General features: G+C 38.9%; 1 protein-coding gene across 1 annotated transcript in view; it reads left to right on the top strand.

The window, feature by feature from the left end:
* ANKRD31 (ankyrin repeat domain 31) overlaps positions 1–22,197 on the top strand; it is a 76,202-nt gene extending 54,005 nt beyond the window's left edge. Inside the window, exons 21-24 of the mRNA XM_019472351.1 lie at positions 3,254–4,310; positions 6,633–6,773; positions 7,346–7,442; positions 22,046–22,197. Of these exons, the coding sequence (XP_019327896.1) occupies positions 3,254–4,310; positions 6,633–6,773; positions 7,346–7,442; positions 22,046–22,197 (1,447 nt within the window). The remainder of the gene's footprint in view (positions 1–3,253; positions 4,311–6,632; positions 6,774–7,345; positions 7,443–22,045) is intronic.
* Positions 22,198–24,949: the final 2,752 nt, after the last annotated feature.

The following is a 24,949-nucleotide window of genomic DNA, read 5'->3' as shown; positions in this document are numbered from 1 at the left end:
CCTGGGCACTCTGCCGGCTCATGTTCAGCCGGCTGTCGACCAACACCCCCAGGTCCTTTTCTGCCAGGCAGCTTTCCAGACAGTCTTCCCCTGTACGCCTGTAGCGTTGCGTGGGGTTGTTGTGACCCAAGTGCAGGACCCGACACTTAGCTTTGTTGAACCTCACACAGTTGGCCTCAGCCCATCGATCCAGCCTGTCCAGATCCCTCTGTAGAGCCTTCCTACCCTCAAGCATATCCACACTCCCACCCAACTTGGTGTCATCTGCAAACTTACTGAGGGTGCACTCGATCCCCTTGTCCAGATCATTGATAAAGATGCTAAACAGAACTGTCCCCAATACTGAGCCCTGGGGAACACCACTTGTGACCAGCCGCCAACTGGGTTTAACTCCACTCACCACAACTCTTTGGGCCCAACCATCCAGCTGTTTTTTTACCCAGTGAAGAGTACGCTCATAAGCCATGAGAGTAGCCAGTTTCTCCAGGAGAATGCTGTGGGAAATCCCTCATCCACTAAGCTGAAGTCCAGGTAGACCACATCCACAGCCTTTCCCTCATCCACTAAGCAGGTCACCTTCTCATAGAAGATCAGGTTAGTCAAGCAGGACCTGCCTTTCATAAACCCATGCTGACTGGGCCTGATCGCCCGGTTGTCCTGTATGTGCCATGTGATGGCACTCAAGATGATCTGCTCCATAACCTTCCCTGGCACCAAGGTCAGACTGACAGGCCTGTTCCTCGGATCCTCCTTCTGGCCCTTCTTGTAGATGGGTGTCGCATGCTAACTTCCAGTCAACTGGGACCTCCCCAGTTAGCCAGGACTGTTGATAAATGATGGAAAGTGCCTTGGTGAGCACTTCTGCCAACTCCCTCAGTACCCTTGGGTGGATCCCATCTGGCACCATAGACTTGTGTAGTGAACTTACAGAAGGTGTGAAAAAATACCTAAGCAGAAGTTAGGAAATGGAAGTACTGAGCAATTAGATTACTTCTGCAGCATCATGGAGGAAATCTGTAGCAACTCAGATGCTACTTTTAGTGTCCCTGCCTCCAGTTTTGTTTCTTTAGCACCCCTAGATTGGGAGTGTTCAACCAACAGCCCACAAGAGCCATTTTAGAGCAATAGCTTGAAGCATGCTTGCAGACATTCCTTTTTTGTGAGGACACCTCAGATGTGAGCTGGGAGTGCTCACCTCAGTGTGAACATGGGCTATGTGAATTGTCAGCTTCTTGCTGCTCGCTCTCACAAGGCCTCTTTTTACTTCCTTCTAAGAGGCACTACCTGAATGCTGGTCATGTGGTGAGTGCTCAGCTAACAATGTAGCATCATGTTTAACGGATGCTTCTAGACCATCTGATCAGGATGTCTACATATTGTTTCTGTGAGCAGTATTTGTTTGGTCATGTAAAAGCAACAGTGTACAGCTTTCAGGTAGTTCCATGGCAAAACGTATAGGCTGGTTGAGCAAAGAGACTGAAACATTTCTGTCACAGACCATTTTGCCAGCTATAAAATGTAAGATACATAGATTACACAAGTAATTAAAAAAAAGAGAGGGTTTTATGTGAAGAGAAGTTAGGGTTCCAAATCATCCTTATGAACAAACGAGTGACTGAATTAAGAATATGCCTTCTTAATACTGAGAGTGAAACTGTGTTCCAGAGAAAAGTGATAAATATTTCTGGGTATTGCAGACACCCTGCAGCTAATGCAACAGCTATCCATTAATAGTAATGGGCTACATGCCAAATTACATTAAATTTCCTTTTTATTATTTGTAACGTGAACATTTTATTTTTAACTAATTAGCATATAAGCTTTTGTCACATGATACATAAATGTACAGAAGATCAGGAGGCATCATCACATTTTCCATCTTTCTGTTGTTCAGTTAGTTGGCCCAGGGAGAGATACTGCTAACACTTTCCCATTTCTATCTGTTCCTTTGAAGATATTAAGATGTATCGCTCACCCTCACCTAAGAAAAATGAGCAAAAAAAAGCATCATATTTGTTAGTGACTGTAAATTACTTTGCCTTTGACATTTTTGTCACGCTATCTTTGCCTCTTCAGTTGCAGCTTCTTCTGTACCTATATAGCAATAAAGCAACAGAACTTCCCTGAAGAAACACTGCTAGAAAAGTGTATGGAGCCTCACTGGCCTGTGTAGTTAGGCCAGTAGCCTGCCATAGTTGTCAAGGTTTACTCATACCAGTGATCAACTATATGCTGATATGTTGATCGTATCGTGGATTCTAAACACGTGATAGCAAGCAATATCACAGTACAGACACCAATACTGTCACAGTGTGGTTTGGCTGTCCTTGTTCTGCACCAACTGGTGTTGCTGTACCTCTGTCCTGATCCCCTCAACAGCCTCTCTCTTCTGAGACTGGGATGGTGTTACCTGCATGGCAACTCTGCTTTGGGTGGAGTTAAAAGCAAACCGTGGTGCTATTCATTTTCCCACACCTTGTGGTACTCCCCTGTCTTCCCAGCATGGTGCCAGAGTGGTAGTGCAATCACTTGTCCCTTGAGGGGGAATTAGGAGAAAAGAGTATTATTCTGGGCTGGTGGTTCTTGTGCCAAAGGAAGCAGAGAAAATAAGGAATTCCCTTCCAGCAGGGAAGATGTAAAGTCCTCCAGGGAAGAAGTCTCACAGGGAGACCACCTCAGCTCTAGGGAACAGGGTCTGATGAAGGGAGAGACATTCCCAAACTAACATACAACATCCTAAACTGCTCTGTCCTCTTTTCTTAATGGTCATGTAGTATTACTACATTTGTGGCTTCACAAAATGTTTTGTTGTGTATACTGTAAAAAATTTCTGATAGTATCATCCTTCAGTAGCTCATCCTGAGCTCATTTTAAAAGGCTCCAAATTAGAGCTGCAAAGGCATTGAATTCAATGACTTATTGTGATTTGTGGTGATAAAAGAGCAGCCAGTGATAATACAGACCCAGTTTTGATTCTGTGAATTAAGGGTGGTATAGAAGGACAAGGCTATTACTGAAGTTTCGATGCTTTGCATTCTACTTCTAGATGGGATTCTGCAGTTTGTTGTGCATAAGCCTGGGATTTGAACTATAAACTTTATACATGATAAAAAGATTGTTCAAATTTTAGGTGTTGGCAGAGTTCTTTGAAACATATTCCTGTTCTTAGTGGGTTACATCTATTAAACTGTTTTTATTTTGTGTTTACAGTAACTCTGGTGTCCTTATTACTCCTTTTTTTAATTTTCTATAGGGCTTCAGTGGAATCTTTTAAAAAAGGAGCACTGAGGAAACAATTAGTTAACCTTGCTTCTAGGCAAAAGAGCCTGTTGACTATTGCCCAAACCCAGGAAGAATTAGTCCAGAAAATACAAAATTACAGAAGAACAAAGCAAGTGTTCAGTGCATCATGTTCAGATAAGCAAATCTCAAACTTAGTTATTTCCTGTGGAAATGTTAAAGGACAAAGTTTAACTGCTGGTGAAATCATGTGTCCTGATGTAGTTACATTTAGTATGGGGCTTGGTGCCAGCATGCCTAATGGAAACAGAGTAGAAGCACATCTCTCTTTAGAAAATAGATTTTCAGCTCAGGAATGCAGCCAACATCCACACATCTGCTTGGCTGAGACAGGAGCAAATAAAGAAGCAATTAGGAGCAAAGAGGCTTCTGATCATGCTTTGGCATCCGAAAACGGCATAAGAGAATATCCCTTCGACAACATGTCAAAGCTGACAAATGCTGTAGAAGTGGTGACATTGCCTTCAGAACCTACTGTTTCCACTGCTAAAACAAAGTGCTCACAGCAAAAAGACATTCATTGTGTAGCAATTGCAGAACAAGGAAACAAGTCTTTAAATCCCACTTCAGTGACCAATGCATTAAATATTGTAGAACCCCGAAGCGTTGTTGTCAATAACAATGTCTGTCAGCCAGGCAGTGACTGCCGGCAGGTTCTTACAGATGAGGATCTCCACAGATATGTAAATAAGAAAGAAGCTTTCCAGCGGCAGCAGCAGCAAGTAATTTTGTCAACATCTACAAAGAACTTCCCTAATACTCTGCAGCAAATGATCTTTCAGAGTAGTGAAAACTCATTTCATACCAGCTCGGTGCTTACAAATCTTACCTCAAATACAGATTATCCAGTAAACCTCAGTGAGAAATCTTCCCAGAGCTATAGTAATCAGGAATGTGAACAAAAACAAGTGAGGTATGGAAGAAAAAATAGGAAAAAGCTTCAGCTGATAGATCTACTTGAATTGGGAAGGATTAAGCCAGGAGAAAATGTTTTAGAATTCAAACTGCAGGTAATTGTTGAGATATAATAATGTTAATATTAGCATATAATGAAAAAACCCCACTGAAATGGGGAAACAGCAGTTCTCATGGTTTAGTCTGCATCTTCAGCACTTAGTCTTGATAATTTTTATTCATTGGTTACAGATAATCTTCTATGAGTTTTAAAGGAAAATGCTATGGATGATGACTTCTGTCAGCCCATAATTTTAACACCCAGAATAACGCATATGTAAAATTTGTGTTTAACTTTGCATTATCAGTTTGTTAACATTTCCTGTTGCTAGAACCAGAGTGGAATCATTGGTAGGTCTACATTGTGTAATACCTGATTTTCATATTGGAAGGAATGGGAACGTTAAGGTTTTTATGACTTAATGTGATTCTTGGAAGCAACTATCAAGTCCCTCAAATAAAGAAATGTGACATCAAGGATTTCATAGTGCTGTGATAGACATGAATATATGCAAAATTACTTGCTTACGTGCCAGCTGGTTCTATAGTTTATAGTCTGGTATGAACCATATTTGCAAAAAAAAAAGAAAAAGAAACCTCTTTTTTTAATACAAAAGCATGTCCCTGTGCCTCCAAATACAGAGCAGATTTGCAAGGCAGCTGCCAGGGGACTGGCTTGGTATTGAGCAAATAATGGAATTATTGACTGAATTCCCAGCTGTGAGCTAGTTAATTTCCAGGGCAACATGTTGATTAAAACATGAAAGGTTCTTTTCAGCCAACTCACCAGGTGTAGCTAATGTAGAAAAGACTCCTTTTTCTGCACCTACAATGCTCGGGAATGCTTTTCTGCTGAGAGTGACTATTTCATGTGGTCTTGTGTTTTGTAACATAAGGCAGCATGAGTAAGTCACAAGCCTCTATGTTGGGCCATGCCATAGGTATATAGACATGCTTCTTTTCTTTAAAGAACATGTAATATTCCTCTGAACCTCAGGGTGACTAAATGGAAGGATGAAGAATTCAGTATGCTTACTGTCATTTCTCAAGACCGTTGTCTTTGATACCGGTTTGATGCATGTGGATCTTAAGGAATTATAACCCTGTATTGAAATGTTGATGTTTGGAGTGTAGAGAAGTCAGTGATTTGTACTAGAATGAAAATGATACTCATTTATGTCTTGGAAGACAGTGCTATAGAGATTGCAGTTTAGAAGCCAGTGTCTATTGCATTGCAAAGAGGAGATGATCAGTAAAGTTTCCTTCTTTATCATTACAGAGATGTACTTGATAACAACATACAGCTAGTACATAGTCCTTACTTAAGGTTAGCTTTGGGCAGGCAGAATGCAGTAGACCTAAGCTATGAAACTGTGAACTGGATTGAGTGTTCATCAAAATATTTGGGTTAAACATCTTAATTTAGATTCTTATAGACACCCCAAGGCAGTGGATATGGTAGGAGGAGGTTCAATATTTGCTGGTGGATCATTCTCTTATTCTGATTGTTTAACCTCATGCACGCTAAGCTACCCTACTAAGTTCTAACATAGTTTACCAACAGCTAATTTTTGCATTATTTAGCTGTGTTAACCTAACTGAGATCAGTATAACAAAACCTTAATTTACTGAACTGTAAACAACTATAAGCTGTGCTTCTGGAGGTGCATATATGTTTGCAGAACTGGGCTGTATTAGCATTATCAAAGAGGCAGTAACAATAAATTCTTTTATACTTAATTTTGTATAAGATAAGGCTGCCATGTTCTTCCTAAAACATGAAAGTGATGTCCCTTGATGTAAGTGAAGTTTTTATGCAAATATGTTTCACCTTTGAATCATTGCTGGAATTTCACTGTGACATGCATTTGTTCCACATGTGTAAGACAGATTGTGTTTGAGTAACAGCTTCTTGGTGCACAGACTTGCCTCTTGTGAGTTTCTAGTTCACTGTTGCAAATTAATTTATTCACAGCTTTGTAATATCTAAGAGGAACCAAGATGCAAATACAGTTCTCATAAACACACATAGGGAGATTTGTCCTCTGACAGTGGTGTCTGTGTGGCCAAAACATCTTATTCTGGTGGAATAAATCCTCTTAGAATCATAGAATCATAGAATCATTGAGGTTGGAAAAGACCTCTAAGATCATCGAGTCCAACCATCAACCCAACACCACCATGCACACTAAACCACTTATTTTACATACCACAGTTTATGATAGTGGCATTAAATTCTTTAACTTTTTTCAGAGAAAAACAGAATTAGCTGCAACTTTTCAGCTATATTGTTCTTCAACACTTTTTCATCTTTTAAGGATTAATTCAGATTTTTTAATTTATGAATTGAAAAATATTTCTTAATTTATCTTTTTTAGGAATTTAGTCATAAAGCCACGCTCTTAAACAACGGCAAGATCAGAACCAGTAAGAGACAAATACTTCAGAATCCAGTTCAGTGGGTTAAAGACCTACTAGGAAGTGATATTTCTGTGACATGGAAGTATGTGTGGAATAAGGTAGGCCTCATTTTACTCCCAAAAATAGCAATAATAAATGGCAATAACAAATTTCATGAATCTGGATCTCCCTACTGTTCTTAAAGCAAAAGAGGGTACAAGCCTAAATTTTAAAAAGTCTTCTTACTCTTAATGAATAAGCAGCAAAGAAAGAGCTACACAGCTATAGCTGGACCGTGATGAACTAGTCACGAATGTTGAGAGAATGTGGAATGCCCACTCTGTAAGCTATCAGTACTTTGAAAGAGTAGTTTTAAAGATGATTAAGAGACTGAGAGAAAAAGCTGAAAGGTAGTTAGAATAAAAGAAGAGCAAGCTTATTGAAATGTCAGGGTGTCAAGGACAAATGTTGCAAAAATACTGGCAGAGTTTAGAGGGCTTTGCAGATGGGTTGTATTATGCTTTTTTTCATTTAGAATTCAAATTAGCAGAATTTCTGCTTGATCTTGACAGACACAGATTAGACTGTTAAGTGCATAAACTCAGTTTTGTAAGAAAAATGAAATTTTTACACTTATCAGAAAAAACACTAATTAAAATGACCAGTTATCCATTTAGATTTGTTTGTACAGGTTACATATCTTGGGACACAGTTGTCAAAATTTATTGTTGAAGAAGTGTCAGTTTCTAGTGACCTGGAATTACCATCACAAGAAAGAGAGCCTTTGGGTATGTACCACTTAAAATCACCATGACTGAAAGCAGCGGAAAGTGATTTCTAAAGAGCTTAAATTCCAAAATTCCTCTATTGCTTTCTGATTTTTTTCTGGGCTACATGCTTATCATGATCTTGGGCTTGAAAAATAGTGCCAGAACTTACACATGATCTCTAAAGAAGTACGTTTCTTTTCTTCCATAAATTGGTTGTGTGAAGAGAATAATTACTAATGACTTGGTTGTTATGTAAAAAATATTATGTAACATTTTACATTAAAAATATTTAATATATAAAGTGAAGTTTTTAATAAGCTAATTTAATTCTTTTTTATTCTGTTGGCAACTCAGATACACTAGCGTAAGTTTTAATCACATGTACATCTTAAAATCACATTAAATAATCCGTGTTGGTGGAAATTGCATTATGCCCAAGCAACAGGAATAACTAGGAGGATATTTTATTCTCTAAAAATAAACGTCACAAGAAATAGAGTGCATTGATGTGCCAGAATGACATTGAACAATTTTTTCAGAACTGCCTGGCAGACTTAAGAACTTCAGCCTAATTTTGATAAGTAATGTGTTCCTAGGGAAACCCAAGTCCCTTTGACAGCCAGTTGCACTTGGAGTCCGAAAAGCTTTCGGGCTTTTGTGATTGGTTCTGTTAATTTGATGAGACACTGCACCTCATGTGAACTGGGATACCAGGCTTGGTCTATTCTTAACATACTAAAAGTAAATTAAAAGATAATAATTTAAAATAACTAATTTGATATTCAGACTACCATGTTCTACTGGTATTTGCTTCAGGCTAAGAGCATCCAGATAATGCGTTTACATTGCCCTGCTTCAGTAACTTAAGTTTATACCAGGTGTAAGTGACTTAAAAATGGATTTAGTCTCCTAACTTTTTAATAGGCTTTTGAATATTTGCCTAGTTCTTGTAAATTATTCCTCTTATGGAAAACTTATGATAAACATTGTAACTTCTAACACAGAGAAATCCATTTATTCAAAAAATACTCTTGACAAACAGAAATCAGCCTAAAGATCAGTAAGTGTTTTTTTTCCCCTGTTTTTCACAAATAGCCCAGGGTAATCTGGGAAAGAGTATTTCAAGAAGTTTTTTTGTCAAGTGTAATTTAAGATCACGGTAATGCCTAACCATTAGCCCTAGGTGAGAAATTGAGGGAGGGAAAGCCAAAGTGTTCTCAGTTTCAGTTCCATTTCAGATATTATATGGCCAAATATTTAGTAGGAAATTAAACAGTGCCTTAAATTGTTCCAAAAGAGGATCAACCTGCACTGTTGTATTGTGAGAACAGTTGTGGGCATTGGGCAGCTCTGGAATGGTTTCCAGGCCCGGTTCAGGAGTTAGCTTGTTCCAAGGACTGTTCCCAACAGGCACTTCACCTGCAGCAAGCCTGTGAAAGCACAGGAAAGTTTGCTGGTGTGGATGTGAGCTATTCTGTGCCGCTTGCCTGGGGACATTCCCAGGCACTCTTTTATCTTTCTAATATACTTACAGCCTGTGTGTGTTTTATATAGACGTTTATCCTGCTTTTGTAAAGAATCAATCTTCTTTTTTTCTGTCTATATTAATGACTTGAATTTTTTTCTATGCATCCCAGAGCATCATTAAAAGAGAAGGCTGGGGCCTGATAATTTGAGTGTTTTTGGAGGAGAATGCTATTATTTTAAATACCCATCCCCCATACTCCTTCCAGCTTCTCATATCTTAGCTCAGTGTTCATTGAGCTACTGTATGAAGAGGATGGGGAAGTGGGAAGAAAATCATAGAATCATAGAATCATTGAGGTTGGAAAAGACCTCTAAGACCATCGCGTCCACCCGTCGACCCCCCACCACCATGTCCACTAAACCATGTCCCTAAGCGCCTCATCTACACATCTTTTAAATACCTCCAGGGATGGGGACTCCACCACTTCCCTGGGCAGCCTGTTCCAATGTTTCACCACTCTTTCAGTAAAGAAATTTTTCCTCACATCCAATCTAAACCTCCCCTGCCGCAACTTGAGGCCATTTCCTCTCGTCCTATCACTTGTTACTTCGGAGAAAAGACCAACACCCACCTCGCTACAACCTCCTTTCAGGTAGTTGTAGAGAGCGATGAGGTCTCCCCTCAGCCTCCTTTTCTCCAGGCTAAACAACCCCAGTTCCCTCAGCCGCTCCTCATAAGACTTGTTCTCCAGACCCCTCACCAGCCTCGTTGCCCTTCTCTGGACACGCTCCAGCACCTCGACGTCCTTCTTGTAGTGAGGGGCCCAAAACTGAACACAGTATTCGAGGTGCGGCCTCACCAGTGCCGAGTACAGGGGCACGATCACTTCCCTACTCCTGCTGGCCACACTATTTCTGATACAGGCCAGGATGCCATTGGCCTTCTTGGCCGCATGATGCAGGCAGTGGCTGTACCTAGCCATCTTTTAACAGAAAGAAGCAGCTACCACTGAACTTCGTATAAAGCCCAATTTAGGAAGCATGTCCTAAGAACCTTTACCAAACCAAGGTCCCTAGGCAATACAGGGGGGTATTATGCTGTTCTGTGGCTGCCAGCATAAGAAATGTCCTAGCTTTTCAGCTTGGTTGAGATTAAGGTGCTTCCAGGTTTGTATAGCAGCAGAATTTTAGGTACCTGAGGAATGTTAATGTAAAAAACTTGAAGAGCTCATGGAGTAAAGCAGTCCCAGACCAATGCAGGTATTTAACAGAAGCTTTAAAGATTGTAATTTTGGAATTAGTCATCTAAATCCTAACTAAATTTCACTTTATGTCCCTTCTTTGAGTCTGAGCATTTAGTCTCTTCTGCATCACGCTAGCAGAAAGCAGGAATTACTGTGTTCAAGTCTGAGTGAGAACTAAACATTAAGAAAATAAACAGTACTTTTAGACTATCTGTATGTAGGAAAGCAGAAGAAACAGTGATTATATGGCTTGGAATTTATTCCTCTGTGCTTTCTGATACATGTAATGATGACATAATGTTTACTAAAAATTACCAAGAATAACAAGGATTCAGAAGCAGATGTCAGCTGAAGAGCTGATGTCAGTTGCCGAGCAGATGTTGGTGTTAGATATTTCACATTGAAATTCCAGCAAAGTGGCTTAAAATAAAAGCATATCCAGTTGTTACAGTAAGCGTGATATGTACATTCATTTTGCAGATTGTTATTTCGGGAAGATGGTCTGTGGAAAATGTCATGACTAGTGCAATTCTTGTGCTCTGGCAATCCCTTACTGCCTTTAATAACCATTAGCGACCTGTAAGGATTAGAACTACTCTTGCTCACCTTTAGTTATGAAAGACCCCAAAGTTGTGTGGACTAAAGAGTGTTTTCAGGAGAATCCAGATGGTTTCTTAGTGGCTGAATCATGGGAGCTGTTTCAGAAGGTTTATGTTAGTGTTACTTCAGGTATCTAGCATAAAATGAGCAGCTGAGCTCAATAAGGTTGCATGAAAGCAAATGAGAGTAGTTTTGTTGTGATCATATGCGATATTGTATGTTTCTGTTTTCATTGGGACAAGCAGTGAAACACACATATATTTAGTAGGCTACTTTTCAAGTTAAATCTGTGTGGCATCTAATGTAATTTTGCCAAGGAAGATACATTTTTAAAAAAGAAAATGCCTCAGTCATCTTAGAGCAGCTATGGCTGGGCTGGTAAAGGAGCAGAGGAAAGTCTGCCCTTACATGTGTTTAGTGGTGTAAGGCTAAGTGAAAATTTCAGCATTTACCTTTAAGAAAAAATAAAAGCGTAACTGCTCTGTGCATTAAACCATTAAACCACCAGTGTTAAAGGATACTGTTTGTTCTTAGAACAAAGTTATCTTGATCTTTTTATGCTCTCAGGAAAGAATTTTATCACGAGGGACCCCAGCAACCACAACCAGCACCATCGGAGTTCTGGTACTGTCTTCATTGCTCAGCCTCTTGGGAGCTTTGACCTGAGCAATATGCAGCCAATAACCCCATCCTTGCCACAAACAGAAGTTGTGAAAACATTGCTATGTGCTGAAAGAGAAGCAGCTGTTACCAGGGAATTTAAGAGTAAGATTTTTTTAACTGCCTAAAAAACCTAATGGTGGGTGCAAGGGCTATACAACAGGTACAAAAGGAAAAAGAAAGTAGGTGACATGGAATTGATTTGTGTGTGGGAGGGAAAGAGTGCTGGGGAAAAATGATGACTCTGCTGATGGGTTGATCTAAATGACCCAATAATGAAGTTTTTCAGAGCTCAGTATGTTTGACTCTCCTGTGTCCAAATTAGAAACATTTTGTTATTTTGATGTAGTTAACAAAATAACTCCATATCATTTGAAGTACTCAGTTAAATGTTTCCACAAAATAATAGCATAGACAAATGTTTTCTGGATTTAGATGGAGAAATACGATAAGAAAGCATTGCTAAATAATCTCATGTAATGTAATTTAAAGAGAAAAGTGTATATGTTCCTGAAGATGCTCTGATCTTTGTGGAGTTGACTGAGCTTGTCACTTTGTGTTTTCAGTATTACATTTTTATGTTAATTGCACATTAAACCCTATCCATAATATTCGTACAATTTGAACAGTGCTTGCTGCACTTTGACCTAGTATTTTTGCCTCTGCCACCTTTGATTACACCGCAGAGGGATGACCCTGATTGACCACAGTGCAAAGTCAGAGTGGTCAGCTCTAACCCCCACTGTGCCCAGTGTCAGGTAACACTTTGCACTGAAGTGGTTAACGGTGCTGAGTCAGGTCTGCTGTGGGAGACAGTAAGAAGTAAATCAGAGGTGAAGTGCCTAATCAGTGTCAGCCGTTGTAAACTGAAAGTATATCCACACTATAAAGCAATTCTTTATGCTTCTGCAAGTCTATACATAGGCCCTGCAGCTACAGTGCAAAGGATTAAATAAACCCCAGAGCTGAGAATCCTCTGCAGAAGATGCTTTGTTATCCCACTCCTTTTCTTTTTTTTTTTTTAATAGAAGCAAATAGACTTAGTATCTTAAATGCCAGGGCAGGATATTTGGAGGGAGGTGGTCTTTAAAGTTAAAAAATAGATTGTGTAGTAGATTGTAGTCACATTTATGTATCAAAAAGCCCAGGTTGAACTGCCCTTTGATATGATTTGAAAAGTTACACAGGTTATGGCTTGTAGGAGTTCTGTTTCTCTGCTGAACAGATGAATAGCCACGTTCATGTTTTCTCAAATACAGTTACTAGTTATAGTTCTGCTTACCAAGATAATGGTGTTGTAGCATGTATGGTCCTTGCCACCCTATTACCTGAGCGCTCAATCCTGTCTGGAAACTGTTAGAGCAAGAGTGTAGAGTCATTTTGTAGCCAAAGGTAACCGCTAACAGACATGTGGGGATTATGCAAAATTAAACATTCATAATACAATAAAAATCAGTAAGTTGGAAATTTACAGAAATGTTGTTCCATATATACATTTTTGTTTATATCTACTACGATTACCCTGTTAATTGAAGGAAGAAACTGCTTAACATGCAGTATAACCTTTAAAAAATTTAACCACCAGCCCAGTTTCCACATGTCTAGCTTATAGAACCCAAACCTTTTGCATCCAGTTCTGAGGAGAAGCTTTTCAGGTTTCATAGTCTGACCAAAAATATTTTTGAAAGCAAACTATGAAAATCAAACTCCTACTTAAGAAGGAAATCCCTTTAAAAACTGTCTCAGGGTGAGTATTTCATTGAGTCTCTCAAAGGAAGCTTTGGAAGAGCCATGAGAAGCCCCATAGCCCATAGATGGATTTGCTGTATTTGTTTGCCCTCTACATTTGTTTCGAAAGAGCCGGTCAGATACACAATGCCATTGCTGCCATACTTCACGCTAAATGAATTCTGAATGTAAAGCTCAGCTGCATAAATTGGCTTTTAACTAGTTTACTTTCTGGACTTCGTTAGTCCTGGAAAATGATAGAAGAGTAATTTCTGTTTTCTTGCTAGTCAATCTTACCTTCTTGTCTTGTACACCAGTACAAAGTTGTGATGCTGAAACTGCTGACTTGGCAGGAGGATATTTAAATCCAAATGAATTGCTCCAGTAGAATGAAACCAAGATACTAAGTATTTCAATACCTCCTAGATAGGTGTAAAATTGGGCTACTAGTAAACATCGCGTGTGCCTATTTGCAAGAATCTTCCATTAGACTTTTAATTGTAAAATCCTCAGAAGAGGGATCTCATATGCGTCTTTGAACTGGTTGAAGATATTACTTTGGTATTAGTCCAAACAACAAGTCTAGCCCATTGTAGTATATTTGTCCTGCAATATGTTTAAAGCTCCGTGTAATTCAAATGCAAGGAAATGTTACCTGTTCTTGAAAGGTTGTAATGTATTTTGTGCTGCATAGTGCTCCAGTTCAGAGCCCCAGATTCTGCTTAGGCTCAGACAATTATGTCAGAAACTACTGGAAAACTCTACTATTCTTATCTTCATGTTTTTGGAGGAAAGCTGGAAAAGATGATGAATGTCGTTTAGTGATTCAAAAGTCAAGATGAACTGAGAACCCCAAGTTTAATTGTATTTTTTTTTTTAACAAAATGGCATGCCTTAAAGGAGCTTGATTCTTTATATCTGAATTTTTTGGGTTGGGTGTTACTGAACTAGTGGCTCATCATGACCATCAATAATGGCGATAATAATATGGAAGAGGAGAAGTACTTGGAAGTGCTTAAAAAAAAGCCCAACGAACAAACCACAAAAAAAACCAAAAAACCAAAAACCCCGCAAAAACAAAACCCTAGCATCTAATGTATGTGTTTTCCTTTGTTACGTATAGCAGAATATTCATCAGCTACACAGTGTCTCCATTTATGTGACTGTAAAAAACAGGGAGATGAACTATACATGCTTTGTATTTTGTACTTTGGAAGCAAAGTGAGATTGTAGACAAATACTTCTATCCATAATCTTTTTCCATCTCAGAGTTATCTCAAGGTGCAGCTATTATACTGTTTTCTCTTCTTTATGGCTTGCAGACAAAATATTTAAAAGTATTTTCCACTGCGTTAAAGTTCCAGGCATTTGCTTTAGGTAATTACATACTTTACAAAGGAGCACATAATTCTGTCAGCAGAATTTACAAAGTTGTACTTTCCAGTAACTTTGCATACCATAACTGAAGTATAGGCTTCCTCCATCTGCACGCTATTCTTATCCAAAATCGTCTACCTGTTCTTATTGGATTATCAGCAAGGTAGAAGGTAGAATGTCACGTGACTGACTCAAAGTTGAGCTATGTGGCCAGCAAGAGCCAAACAAAATTCACTTTTTAGGAGGCCAAAAAGGAAAAAAAAAAAAAGAAACAGCTCTCAAGGACTACATGCCATGGAAGCCAGTTCTAAGAATTTAATGCCTGTATTTCTTATCTGTCAGTCAGGTTTTTCTGAAACTGGCAAATCACTTCAGAACTAACTAGGTGACTGTGTGATTGCAGAGAACCATAGACTAATGTAGGTTAGATGAGGCCTCTGGAGGTCTCTGGTCCAACTTCCTGTTCAAGTAGGACTAACTTCCAAGTTAGATAAGGTTGCTCAGTGCCTTGTCCAGTCAAATTCTGAATATCTTCAAGGATGGACACTCCACAACATCTCTGTACAACATATTCGTGTGCTTAACCATGCTCATGGTGAATTTTTTTCCTCATATATCTAGTTGGAATCTTGCTTGTTAAAACTTGTGACCATTGCCTCTTTTTGTTGCGTACAGAAACGTCATTTCCTTAAGAAGCCTGGCTAAAAGTAAGTAAACTGACTCCTAGTCAAGAGCTTTAAACACTGGCTTTCTGGCCTTTTTGCTTCGTGAAACAAGTTGTAAAAGAAATCCTTTGATAACTGACCCATCTTCTTAATTCATCAGGTGCACTATAACGTTTTCATCTGCTTTGGTCGTCCCGTGGAGACTGAAAGAAGACTAAGACAAACAGAACTGTTGTAGATAATCTTCCTAGAACACATCTATCTTTTCTTATCTTACTTATGAAAGCAATAAATGAAAGGCAGTGTGATAAACAGCAAGCTTCAAGAGGCAGTGGCTTCAGCTACTGCGTTGCTTGAAACAGAGAGAAGACAGACTTTTTTGACACCACACTGTGGTAATGTCAAATGAAAGCATTTAGGAGACTACCTGATGATTTTACCTTCATTCATACTATATCACGCTTCTATGTTATTTTTTTTCAGGAGTGACTTTTAACAAAGTTGGGACAAAGCTTCTAAACAAAACAATTCAGTCTTTAAATCACCACGTGATTAATAGCCTAGGAGAAGGCTCTAGAAGTTGTTCTGAGGCTGTACATAATACCCACCAAATGAGTCACAGCTCCTGTAGATTTTGCCAGTGCATGAAAAACATGAGCTACTGGGTTTTCTATCAAATAGCTGTTCTGACTTGAGCTGAAACTTGATATATACTTTCTCTTCTGTTTCTTCCAATGTGCATCTCAGTGTGCACATTCAAGAATTTTAAAGTGTTCGGTTTTTAATTATCCAAGGTTGGCCCTGGAACTGCTTCTTATCCACTATATTGGCACATTAAATTCACGTTTTCTAAAATGGTTAGAAATAATTTTAGAGAACCATGTATTTTCCTTCCAAATGAGTATACAAGTGAATCATTAATAACTCAAAATAATGAGAAAGAAACGTATGGTGGGAACCTGCACCCTGCTCGTCATACCAAGAAATGGTACCCTATGAATCATTTTAAAGCAATCTTAGTGCCTTTTAATAAAGGATACTAGTGAATGCATTTGTTGTTGTTGAACTCAGTAATTTGATATTTAGAGTGATTGACTTAATCCAGAAACTGAAGGGCCATCTGGACAGCTGTCTAAAAATATATGTGTGAGAAAAATGGGATCATCCATTATGTTTTATTTTAAAAGTACTTCTTTTATTATGTTTTATTTCTTCATAAATTCAATCTTGAATATAGATTCCTTTATGGGAGGCTGTATACATTTCCCAATTGGTATTTACATGTATGTCAATCATACCTCTCTCACCTTTTGAGGGGAAAAATCATGTTACAGCTATTACTAAAGAAGGTAAGAGCCACTGAGATCTAAATTGTTCTCTTGTTTCCCTGACATTGATGGATTTCTGTAATAGATTGGAGGTTTTGAGTTCCCCACATTGCTAAATAAAAAACTTATAATATCTTAATACACCAATCCAAGGACCCTGAAGAATAGTATTTCAGAATGTATCATATCCTATAAAGTATTTGTTCCTGGCTAACAGGCATATACCCAGCGTATCTAGGAGAAGAGAAGAAACAGTTACTGTATAAGATTATGATGTAGGCAAAAGTTTTAATGGGGAATAATATATTGTATTTATATCACTTATCTAGGCAACACTTGCAAGAAAGCTATAAAGTATTATTAATATTGTACATTTTTCAAACATTTAGAAAGATTTACTACTAACTGTATCTCTCGAAAAAGTATAACATCTTCAGGTCCGTGTTGTGGGAACAATACTTCCTGCCACATGAAACATGAAATAATTAAAGAGATTTCAGCATAAACCTTGAAACTGATGTTTTAGAAGAAAAGACATGAATTCTTGATCTTTAATCACGCCTGCAAGTCCTTTTTCCATGCAGATACAGAGTGTAACAAGAAAGGCCACTGTTACTTAATACTTTCAAAGAAGAATGATTCTAGATACCTAATCTTTTTTTCTGCTTTATGACATTGCTTTTGCCAATCTCACTGGGGGGACAAAAAGAAAGACTGAACTTCTGAGGAATACTATTCTTTATTGAGGGGAGGAAGAAATGGTACTTTCTCAAATCTAGCATTTTATCTAGAAGCAACAGAATAGAATAATTATTTGTGAAAGTATGAATTAAGTTCCACGTTATTGCTATACAAATTCTAGTTATAGGCAAATGATGAACTGAACCTACAGATGGTGAGTCGTGTCTGATACGTGAAGGAAAGAACTGTAGGCTAAGGGACTATTAGAAGGCGCTCAAAGTCCTTCTGGCACTGTTACAGCTGTGCTTGAAGTATCAGGTCATTATAGTCCACTAGGTAGCTTCCAAACTGAAATGATTTATTTATTTCGTAAGATGTAATGAATACCCTTCGATTTTTTCCAAAGGGTCGTAACTACCAGTGCAAAAATAATGGATGCGTAATTTAGGATCACTTGATAAATTAATTCTTGGGGAAAAAGTACTTTCAAAATAGGGATGGGGGTGGACACAGAGGATCACAAAGCAATTAGCCAGAATCCCTGCTGACCTGTATCTTTTAGGGGATGGACACCTTAACTTCAGGTGCTTGACTGGCATGGTATGTCTGATTGTTAGAAAAAGATCACTCCTTACTGACTGGTTTGTAAGGGCAGAGACCTTGGACCCCAGCATTCGCAGGAGAAAAAATTAATTAAGATCCGTATCACATGAAGTGAATCAAGAACTGTGGAGAGACCTGGAGAAAAGCAAAGGCATTTGGCGGGGGACGAAGGCGGCGGGGCGGGGGGCAGAATTAACAGGGATGTGTCGTATTTTGTCAGAGAAAGATCTAGTCTTACAATGACAATCTATCTACAGACATCTCTTTTTCCAAGATACCAGGTCTTGATTAGCTGAAAGAAAAGTTATTTTTGAAATTGCCACTAGCGTGGGCAGAATTCATGTGCCTCAATCCAGTAGCAGCCTTTTAAAGGGTCAGAGGATCCAAAAATGTTGTTTATGGGAGGTGCTGGCTGTCATGTCTAAGACCTTACTTGGTCTGAATGGACAATGCCTTCTGGGACTCCTGGATTGTGACTGGTCTTCTCTGTTTCTAAGTTCTTGAGAGGAGCGTGGATAAGGCCCAAGAAACTTGAAAGCTCTTAAGACAGATTTTTTGTTCTAGATACTCCCTTGTGGCACTCTAGATCAAATGCTGTCACCTTTAAGTGTGTTGTTCTTAGATCTTCTCTTTGCTTACACATTTGTAGCCCGTGGCTAGACTAGCTGCACTGAACCAGATCCATTTGAGTCAGAAGAATAACATCTCCTGTGACTTTGCCACAGATACTGTAAATCAGTTCGGCTTTGCCTCAGATCTGATAATAATCTTTACATGTTTTATAGACGTATTGAAACTGGATTTACTGATACCTGTAAATTGACTCAAATATGTTGCTTAAACTGCAAGAGCATTTTAATTCCTTTTACAAATAATTTACACAAGTAAAATAGTTATAAAATGCTTAACCATATCTCTGGATAGTTCCAGCACTTTCTTGCTTGGAAAAAATAAGGGGGATGCTGGTGGGATAGCCATTTTTAAAAACTGATCTTTCAGGGGCTATTTTAAAGATCAGAGAATGGTGACTGCACAGAAGTGGCAATCTTCAGTGACTAACCTTTATGCAACCGGAGGTTCTGGTCTGACATTTATATAGTTGCACCGCTAATGGGAATTCTCCTTAAATACAATTTTCAGGTTCTTAGCTGCCACAGAGACAAGTTTTTGTAAAGCTGTAACAAAATGGAAACACAAGTTGAAACGCATTTAGAATGGTTTCAAAACTATAAGGCTAGAACAGATGCCAACAAAGACAGAAAAGCTATTGGCAAGCAGGATAGAAAAAGTACAAAGAGATGACAAGTGTTTTCCCCAGATTTATGGGGAAAAAAGTTCATTCTGATATTGTTACTGATTGATACTTTACTGTGTAGTTCATGAAGATGGCAGAAAACTGAGAGCACCTAACAGGACAGCAAGGGTGGGAAAGCAAAGAAAGACCCTGCCTGTGTGTTTCTTACCTTGCTAAGCTTTCTTCTGTACCCAAGGCACTAAGAATGAGTTTTGGATAGCAGTATGGGAGCCTTTCTCCGCTGCTTGCAGCCTGTAAGCTGCTGGTCTTTTGTAAGGGAATGAGACTTAAACAGACAGCAAAAGGGAGAAAGGAAACATCCTTTGATGTTTAATGGGTATTAAATTTATTAAATGGGTATTTAATACCCATGTTTAATGGGTATTAAAAGATTAAAAATAACACTAAGCAAAGGGAGAGAGAAAAGGGAAAAAGAATTGAGAATGAAAAATGGAAATGGGGAGGATATTAATTGGCTGTGTCAGAATATGGAGAAAGAAACACAGGGACTAAATGTTCAAATACTGATCCATCCCTGCTGGCAAAAAAAATGATTGTCTATGGCTGTAGAAACTTTGATATCAAACACTGATGTCAGAACTGAGGAGGACAGCTTTGGGATGTATAAATTACTGTGCTTTTGCTAACTGTTGACTGTTATCTAGAATTACTGAAAAGTATAGATGAGAAAAAGTAGAGATTTTAATCAGTCACTCAGGTAAAGTTGTGTTGATGGTAGAATGCTGGCATTTAATCTACAAAATCTTAATCCAAAACATTAATTTGACCCAAAGGAATCAACAAAGACAACTGTCAAATGCTGAAAAAAGTTATTTCAATAGATTTAATTGGTCATATCTTTATTACACTTTCAAATTTGAGTTGAGAATTTTTAGTAAATAAGTTAGAATATTGCAGTGAGAGTGCTGAGAGGAGCATTTCCAAAGTAAGAAAGGAATGTCTCTTCTCCGATTATGGTCTCTCAAAACGGGATGTTAAATGAACTTCAGACTTTGCCAAGAAATTTTCCTATACTTACATACAAAATGTGGACATTTCAGGATGAAAAAGCTTTTTTCAACAAATCAAAACAGGTTGAAGTCATAGCTGTCATGTCACTATAGACTCAGTATTAATGACAATGTTTCAGCTCAGTTTCTGTCAGTTTATTTTATAAAGAAATTCCCAGACTTACTTTTAAGATCATTTTTACCTGAAGGTGTCCTTGAAACTATTTTGTGACTTCCCATCCAAGCATTCCTGTTTATGCCCTTTGAAACATCACTTCTAGTTGAGTGTGTGAGTTGACTTGAGTGTGACTGACCGCTGCTTCATAAGCGATGAAGACTCTGTGAGGTGTGTTGTGATATAACTTCTCAGGTGGGACTTGTATTCAGCCTGCCCATCTTTGTTACAGTCCAGATACTTAAATATACCCTAGACATCAGGTCATGCTTTTTGTTCCATTATGTACTGTGTTATGGCACGAGCATACTGAAGATGCACTGAGGGTGTTTGCATTCGGTATCTTACACCCTCAGTGCATCTTCAGTATGCTGTTGTCACCGGCGTCAGAAGTTTTGCTGTGGATGTCATGGGTGTGGAACAACATACATCCTCACGCACAAGACTCTGTATTTGCATTTCTGAACACAGGCCTCTCGCTTCTAATAGCAATTTGCCACTTCACTGCTTTGGGTGGTGAGCTCCTGGAAATCGGGAAATGACAGGGAAATCCTCACCAAGACATGGAGTTGAAAGGTCTAATACCTATAAGATACACTAATTGTTTTAGCATTGGGACCTACCGATGATGTCAGTTCAGTGAATATATTTTGCATTTTGGAATTGATGTAGGTGACACAATGGGAAAACTGTGGTAACGGAGAAAGGCAAGCTCCTGGGATGGCACATGGTAGCCCAGAAATAAGTGCAAGCTAAATGACCAACTGGTGTCACTTCAAACATGTTTTCTCTGCATTTTGACAAGGATTTATCTTGACTGATCTAATAATCCTGAAATACCTCTTCAGTTTTGCTTCTCGAGACACTTGAATGGTGTCTGAACACTGTTTTTTGTTTTTGTTTTGTTTTGTTTTGTTTTGTTTTTTAAAACAGAGGCCATCCCTACTGTCATGACAGCCCTCCCCCTCTTGCTAATATCTGCTACATGTGACAGTTCTGCCCTCGCTGGCAGTTCCTGTGTTGGGCTGGTTGTGGCAGCTCAGCAGCTCTGGTATTTTTTGCAAGGGTACCAAAGGGAGAAAGTGTGGACGAAAGATGAACAAAAACAAGTAACTCTGAAAACTACAGTTCCAAGTGCCTTTTGCAGTCTGTGCTGTTACGGAGAAACTGTCTTGTAACGTCTTTTACTGCTGGATCTCCACAGTGTTACTTTGTTACTGGAAGTTCAGCTTCTCCTGCACTGACACAAGTGCCTTAAGTTTATGCATTGCAATAGTTGCTTCAGTCCAGCAGATATTTAGATATTGCAAATATGCATTGTTCAGTCCTGCAATTTCTTGTATACAGGTCTATGCCTTCCTTTTTATATAGTCCTTTCAGGACTGTAGGAAGGGCATTCCCTGTGAGAGGGATTACTTGATTTTGGGGAAGTACACTAAACTTACCCCTTCGTGGACATAATATGTGAAATTCAAACAATGCTGAAGAACAATTGCATTTTCCTGTTATATAATTGGTAGTGGCTGGGACAGTTGATTTCTCACCCTGAGCACCACGAAGTGTAGTATTGCCCTTGTCTCACTGAATTCTGGGTGCTAGTGAGAGATACCGGTAAGATGGCCAGGGTCTTATGCTACAAGATTCCTAAGACACATTACAGATTCCTAGGGATCTCTAACCCTTACCTGGTTCTAATGAGCTGTTAACACCTCTTTAGATAATAGCGCCAGTGGTTGCTTTCCATTACTCTAATATACACTCTGTAATCGTTTGCATTCATTTTCAACAGGCTCTTCTGTCCAGTTCAACTCAGTTGGAAGTCTGACACATTTTCTTCAATTCAGTGAGATAGTAATGGTATGTAAAGAGGAGTTTCTGCCATGCCCTGTAATGGAAAAGCACTGGAGTTTCTACAAAGGATGTGAAGGTTTTGGATTCTAAAGACTTCTTGAGTGCTAACATTTTTTTCTTCATCGTTACTTAAAAGTAAACATTTGAGCTTTTAGAACTAAGTGCTTTGTTACTGTCATTTTGATAAACCATTTGCCCAGCACTTGGAATGGACTGCAAGATTGTTTGGGTAAACGAGGAACTGGGGAGTACTTTGTGGCTGGTGAGGATAACTGTCAATATTGAATTTTGTGCTGTAAGATTAAGAAATGGGGAAGTAGATGAGGACTGTTACACACTAGAGCTCGTTGTGAATTATATTCCAGGTTGATATCTTTGTATGAAATTCCACTTATTTCAGTGGCTGCCCATGCTCGATGGGGCTGCACAGAACCACATAGGGTGTGGTATCAACACTGATAGTCACTTCCTACACCTAAACCTGCCTGAGCACGTGCTATGTGCATGGCTGCACATGTTTGTGTAATAACAGAAGCTGTTAGGTTAGGCTAAAAAACAAGATGGGCAGCTTTGAAAATCACCAGCAGCTTTGCTTTATGTGGCATGGATATATACAAACATTTGAGAAGGGGGCAGGTGCTGGGAGAGGTTAAAAGAGGAATCTTTGCCATTGGAAATGCTCAGGGAAATTCCATTCATGTTGCAGCCAAGTCTTTCTGGTAGGCAGAAAATGTGCTGGCATATGGCAAGAAATGCAGTTAGCCTGTTTGTGGAACACGAATTTTTCAATCTAACAACATCTTAGATATTCACCCCCATCTCTGGAGGATTTCTATTTGTTTTAATTTTACAATGTGTGAATCTGCCTCAGTAGCATATTTATAACACATTTGACTGTCATGAGAGTTATCTGTATTCAAATGGCATTCTTGCGCTTTCGTTCTCTGGATTATAAGAAGAGATGAAATAATAACACCTGCTACTCCTAACTCCAGTGAATGGGATGAGAAATATCTCCTGTCAATACATAACAACCTCAGCTAGCTATCTGGAGTGCGAAGAGCTGTTCTGCAGAGATTTGATTAGTGTCTTAAACAGAAGGTGGTTTAGGGAAGAGAGAGGAGTCTGATGTGCAGAGAGCTAATACGGTGCCCTAGGATGCATGAGCAGTCGTAGCCTGATGGGCTGTAAGGATAAAGAAATGCAAACTGCCTGGAAGTCAAAAAAGTTAAAGGCTGCTGAGTGACAGGTATTTAGTAAAGGTCACTTTCCACACAGAAAGAAAATGGAGTGGTCTCCATTTGCTGCTGCAGCAAAACAAACCTGAAGGCATATTGGTTTAAAGGAAATGTTTGTTCAAATACTACACTTTCACTTTCACTGAAAAGTGAAAGACTTTTGACTGTTAAAATAGCTACTGGATTACTTACATGTTTGACATTTTTTCTTGTTACAAGATGACTAATAAAATTAATGTATAAAAACTGGGAGGACTTGCCAGTAATACTTTTAATCCATTATATTAATGTGATTACATGACCTAAGGCAATCCTAAGATACAGTGACAAAATATCTGATTGATTCAAGCTGGGCAAAGAGGTAAAAATGTAAAGTGTACATGAAAACCACTGTCTCTTACTGACGCTATATGTAAAAGTAAGCTACCAGGGTTTTTTTCAATATTTCTATTGTATAGAAGCATCTTGAGAAAGGTGTTAGCTTGACAACTTACGTTTTAATATGACTAACAGATGTAGGATTCTGCTTCCCAAATCTTCTTACAACTGTGAATTTTCCCTATTTTCCCTACGGGAATCTTTTTCTTAATGTAAAGATCAATTAAGAGATGGCAAAAAGTCATACCATCATGAATAGAGTGTTTTGTTTTCTCTGTTTAAATTTATGCTTTCTAAGTGTACTTCTGCATAAAAATACAAGCTGTTACCACAGGTCAAAGACAGGCAGCTACTAGCGGTCCTAGCTACAGCAGAGTAATAAAGCTTCTGCTCACAAAGTGGCAAACAGCAACGGTTAGTCCTCCCGGCCCCTCCTGCTCCTTTCGTGATTCAGTTCCTTTAATTAGTAAACCCCTTCTCCACTCCTAGGCTGTGAGTTAGCACATATTTTGTGTGGTGCAGGCTAAAGTAAAAAGGACATAAAATGCAAAGAATACAAACCCCCTGGCGTTCTCCCTGCTCTTAATATTCAGATGGGGAATAAGAGGAGAAAGAGATGATGCAGTGAACAAAAGCCACGAATTCAGACTCATGTTTCCACAGATTGATTTATTTATTTATTGCCGAGATGGAGTTAAAAAAATCAGTGGGAAGATTAATACCAGTGAGGAAGAATGCAAGGCACAAAACAAAAGAATGAGAGTGAGAAGGGAAGATAAGCAGCTGGGAGGCAGACAATACAACAGAAGATTCATAGATTTTAAGGCCAGCAGGGACCAATGGGATAAGCTGACCTCCTGAATAACACAGGCCAGAGGTTATGAAAAGGCATAAGCAGGGGAGACACGGGGAACAGAGGAAAGAAATAAAGACAAGGATGTGGATAGAGCTAAATTCACTGTAGGCAGAGGATCAGCACAAAACATTGCACCTTCTTTCCAGGCAAAGCTGAACTATAACCAGCAAGAGCTGGTTAGGTAAGAGAAACATGGGAATGAAGGCCAGCTTTGGAAAGGTATTTAAAGTACTGTAAGGCGCAAATACACCTTGGGTTTTTGATGGTGGAAATGCAGCTAAGAAGGGGGGGAGGCAAAGGGGATACCAGAATAATGTTGCCATAGGAATTTGAATAAATTCTTGGAGCAGTTGCAGTTGGCAAGTGTTTC

Source organism: Aptenodytes forsteri, unplaced genomic scaffold (genome assembly GCF_000699145.1).
Source record: "Aptenodytes forsteri isolate BGI_AS27 unplaced genomic scaffold, ASM69914v1 Scaffold387, whole genome shotgun sequence".
Classification (NCBI taxonomy): domain Eukaryota; kingdom Metazoa; phylum Chordata; class Aves; order Sphenisciformes; family Spheniscidae; genus Aptenodytes; species Aptenodytes forsteri.
Note: the sequence above shows the minus strand (reverse complement) of the source record. Positions and strands in the feature narration are given on the sequence as shown.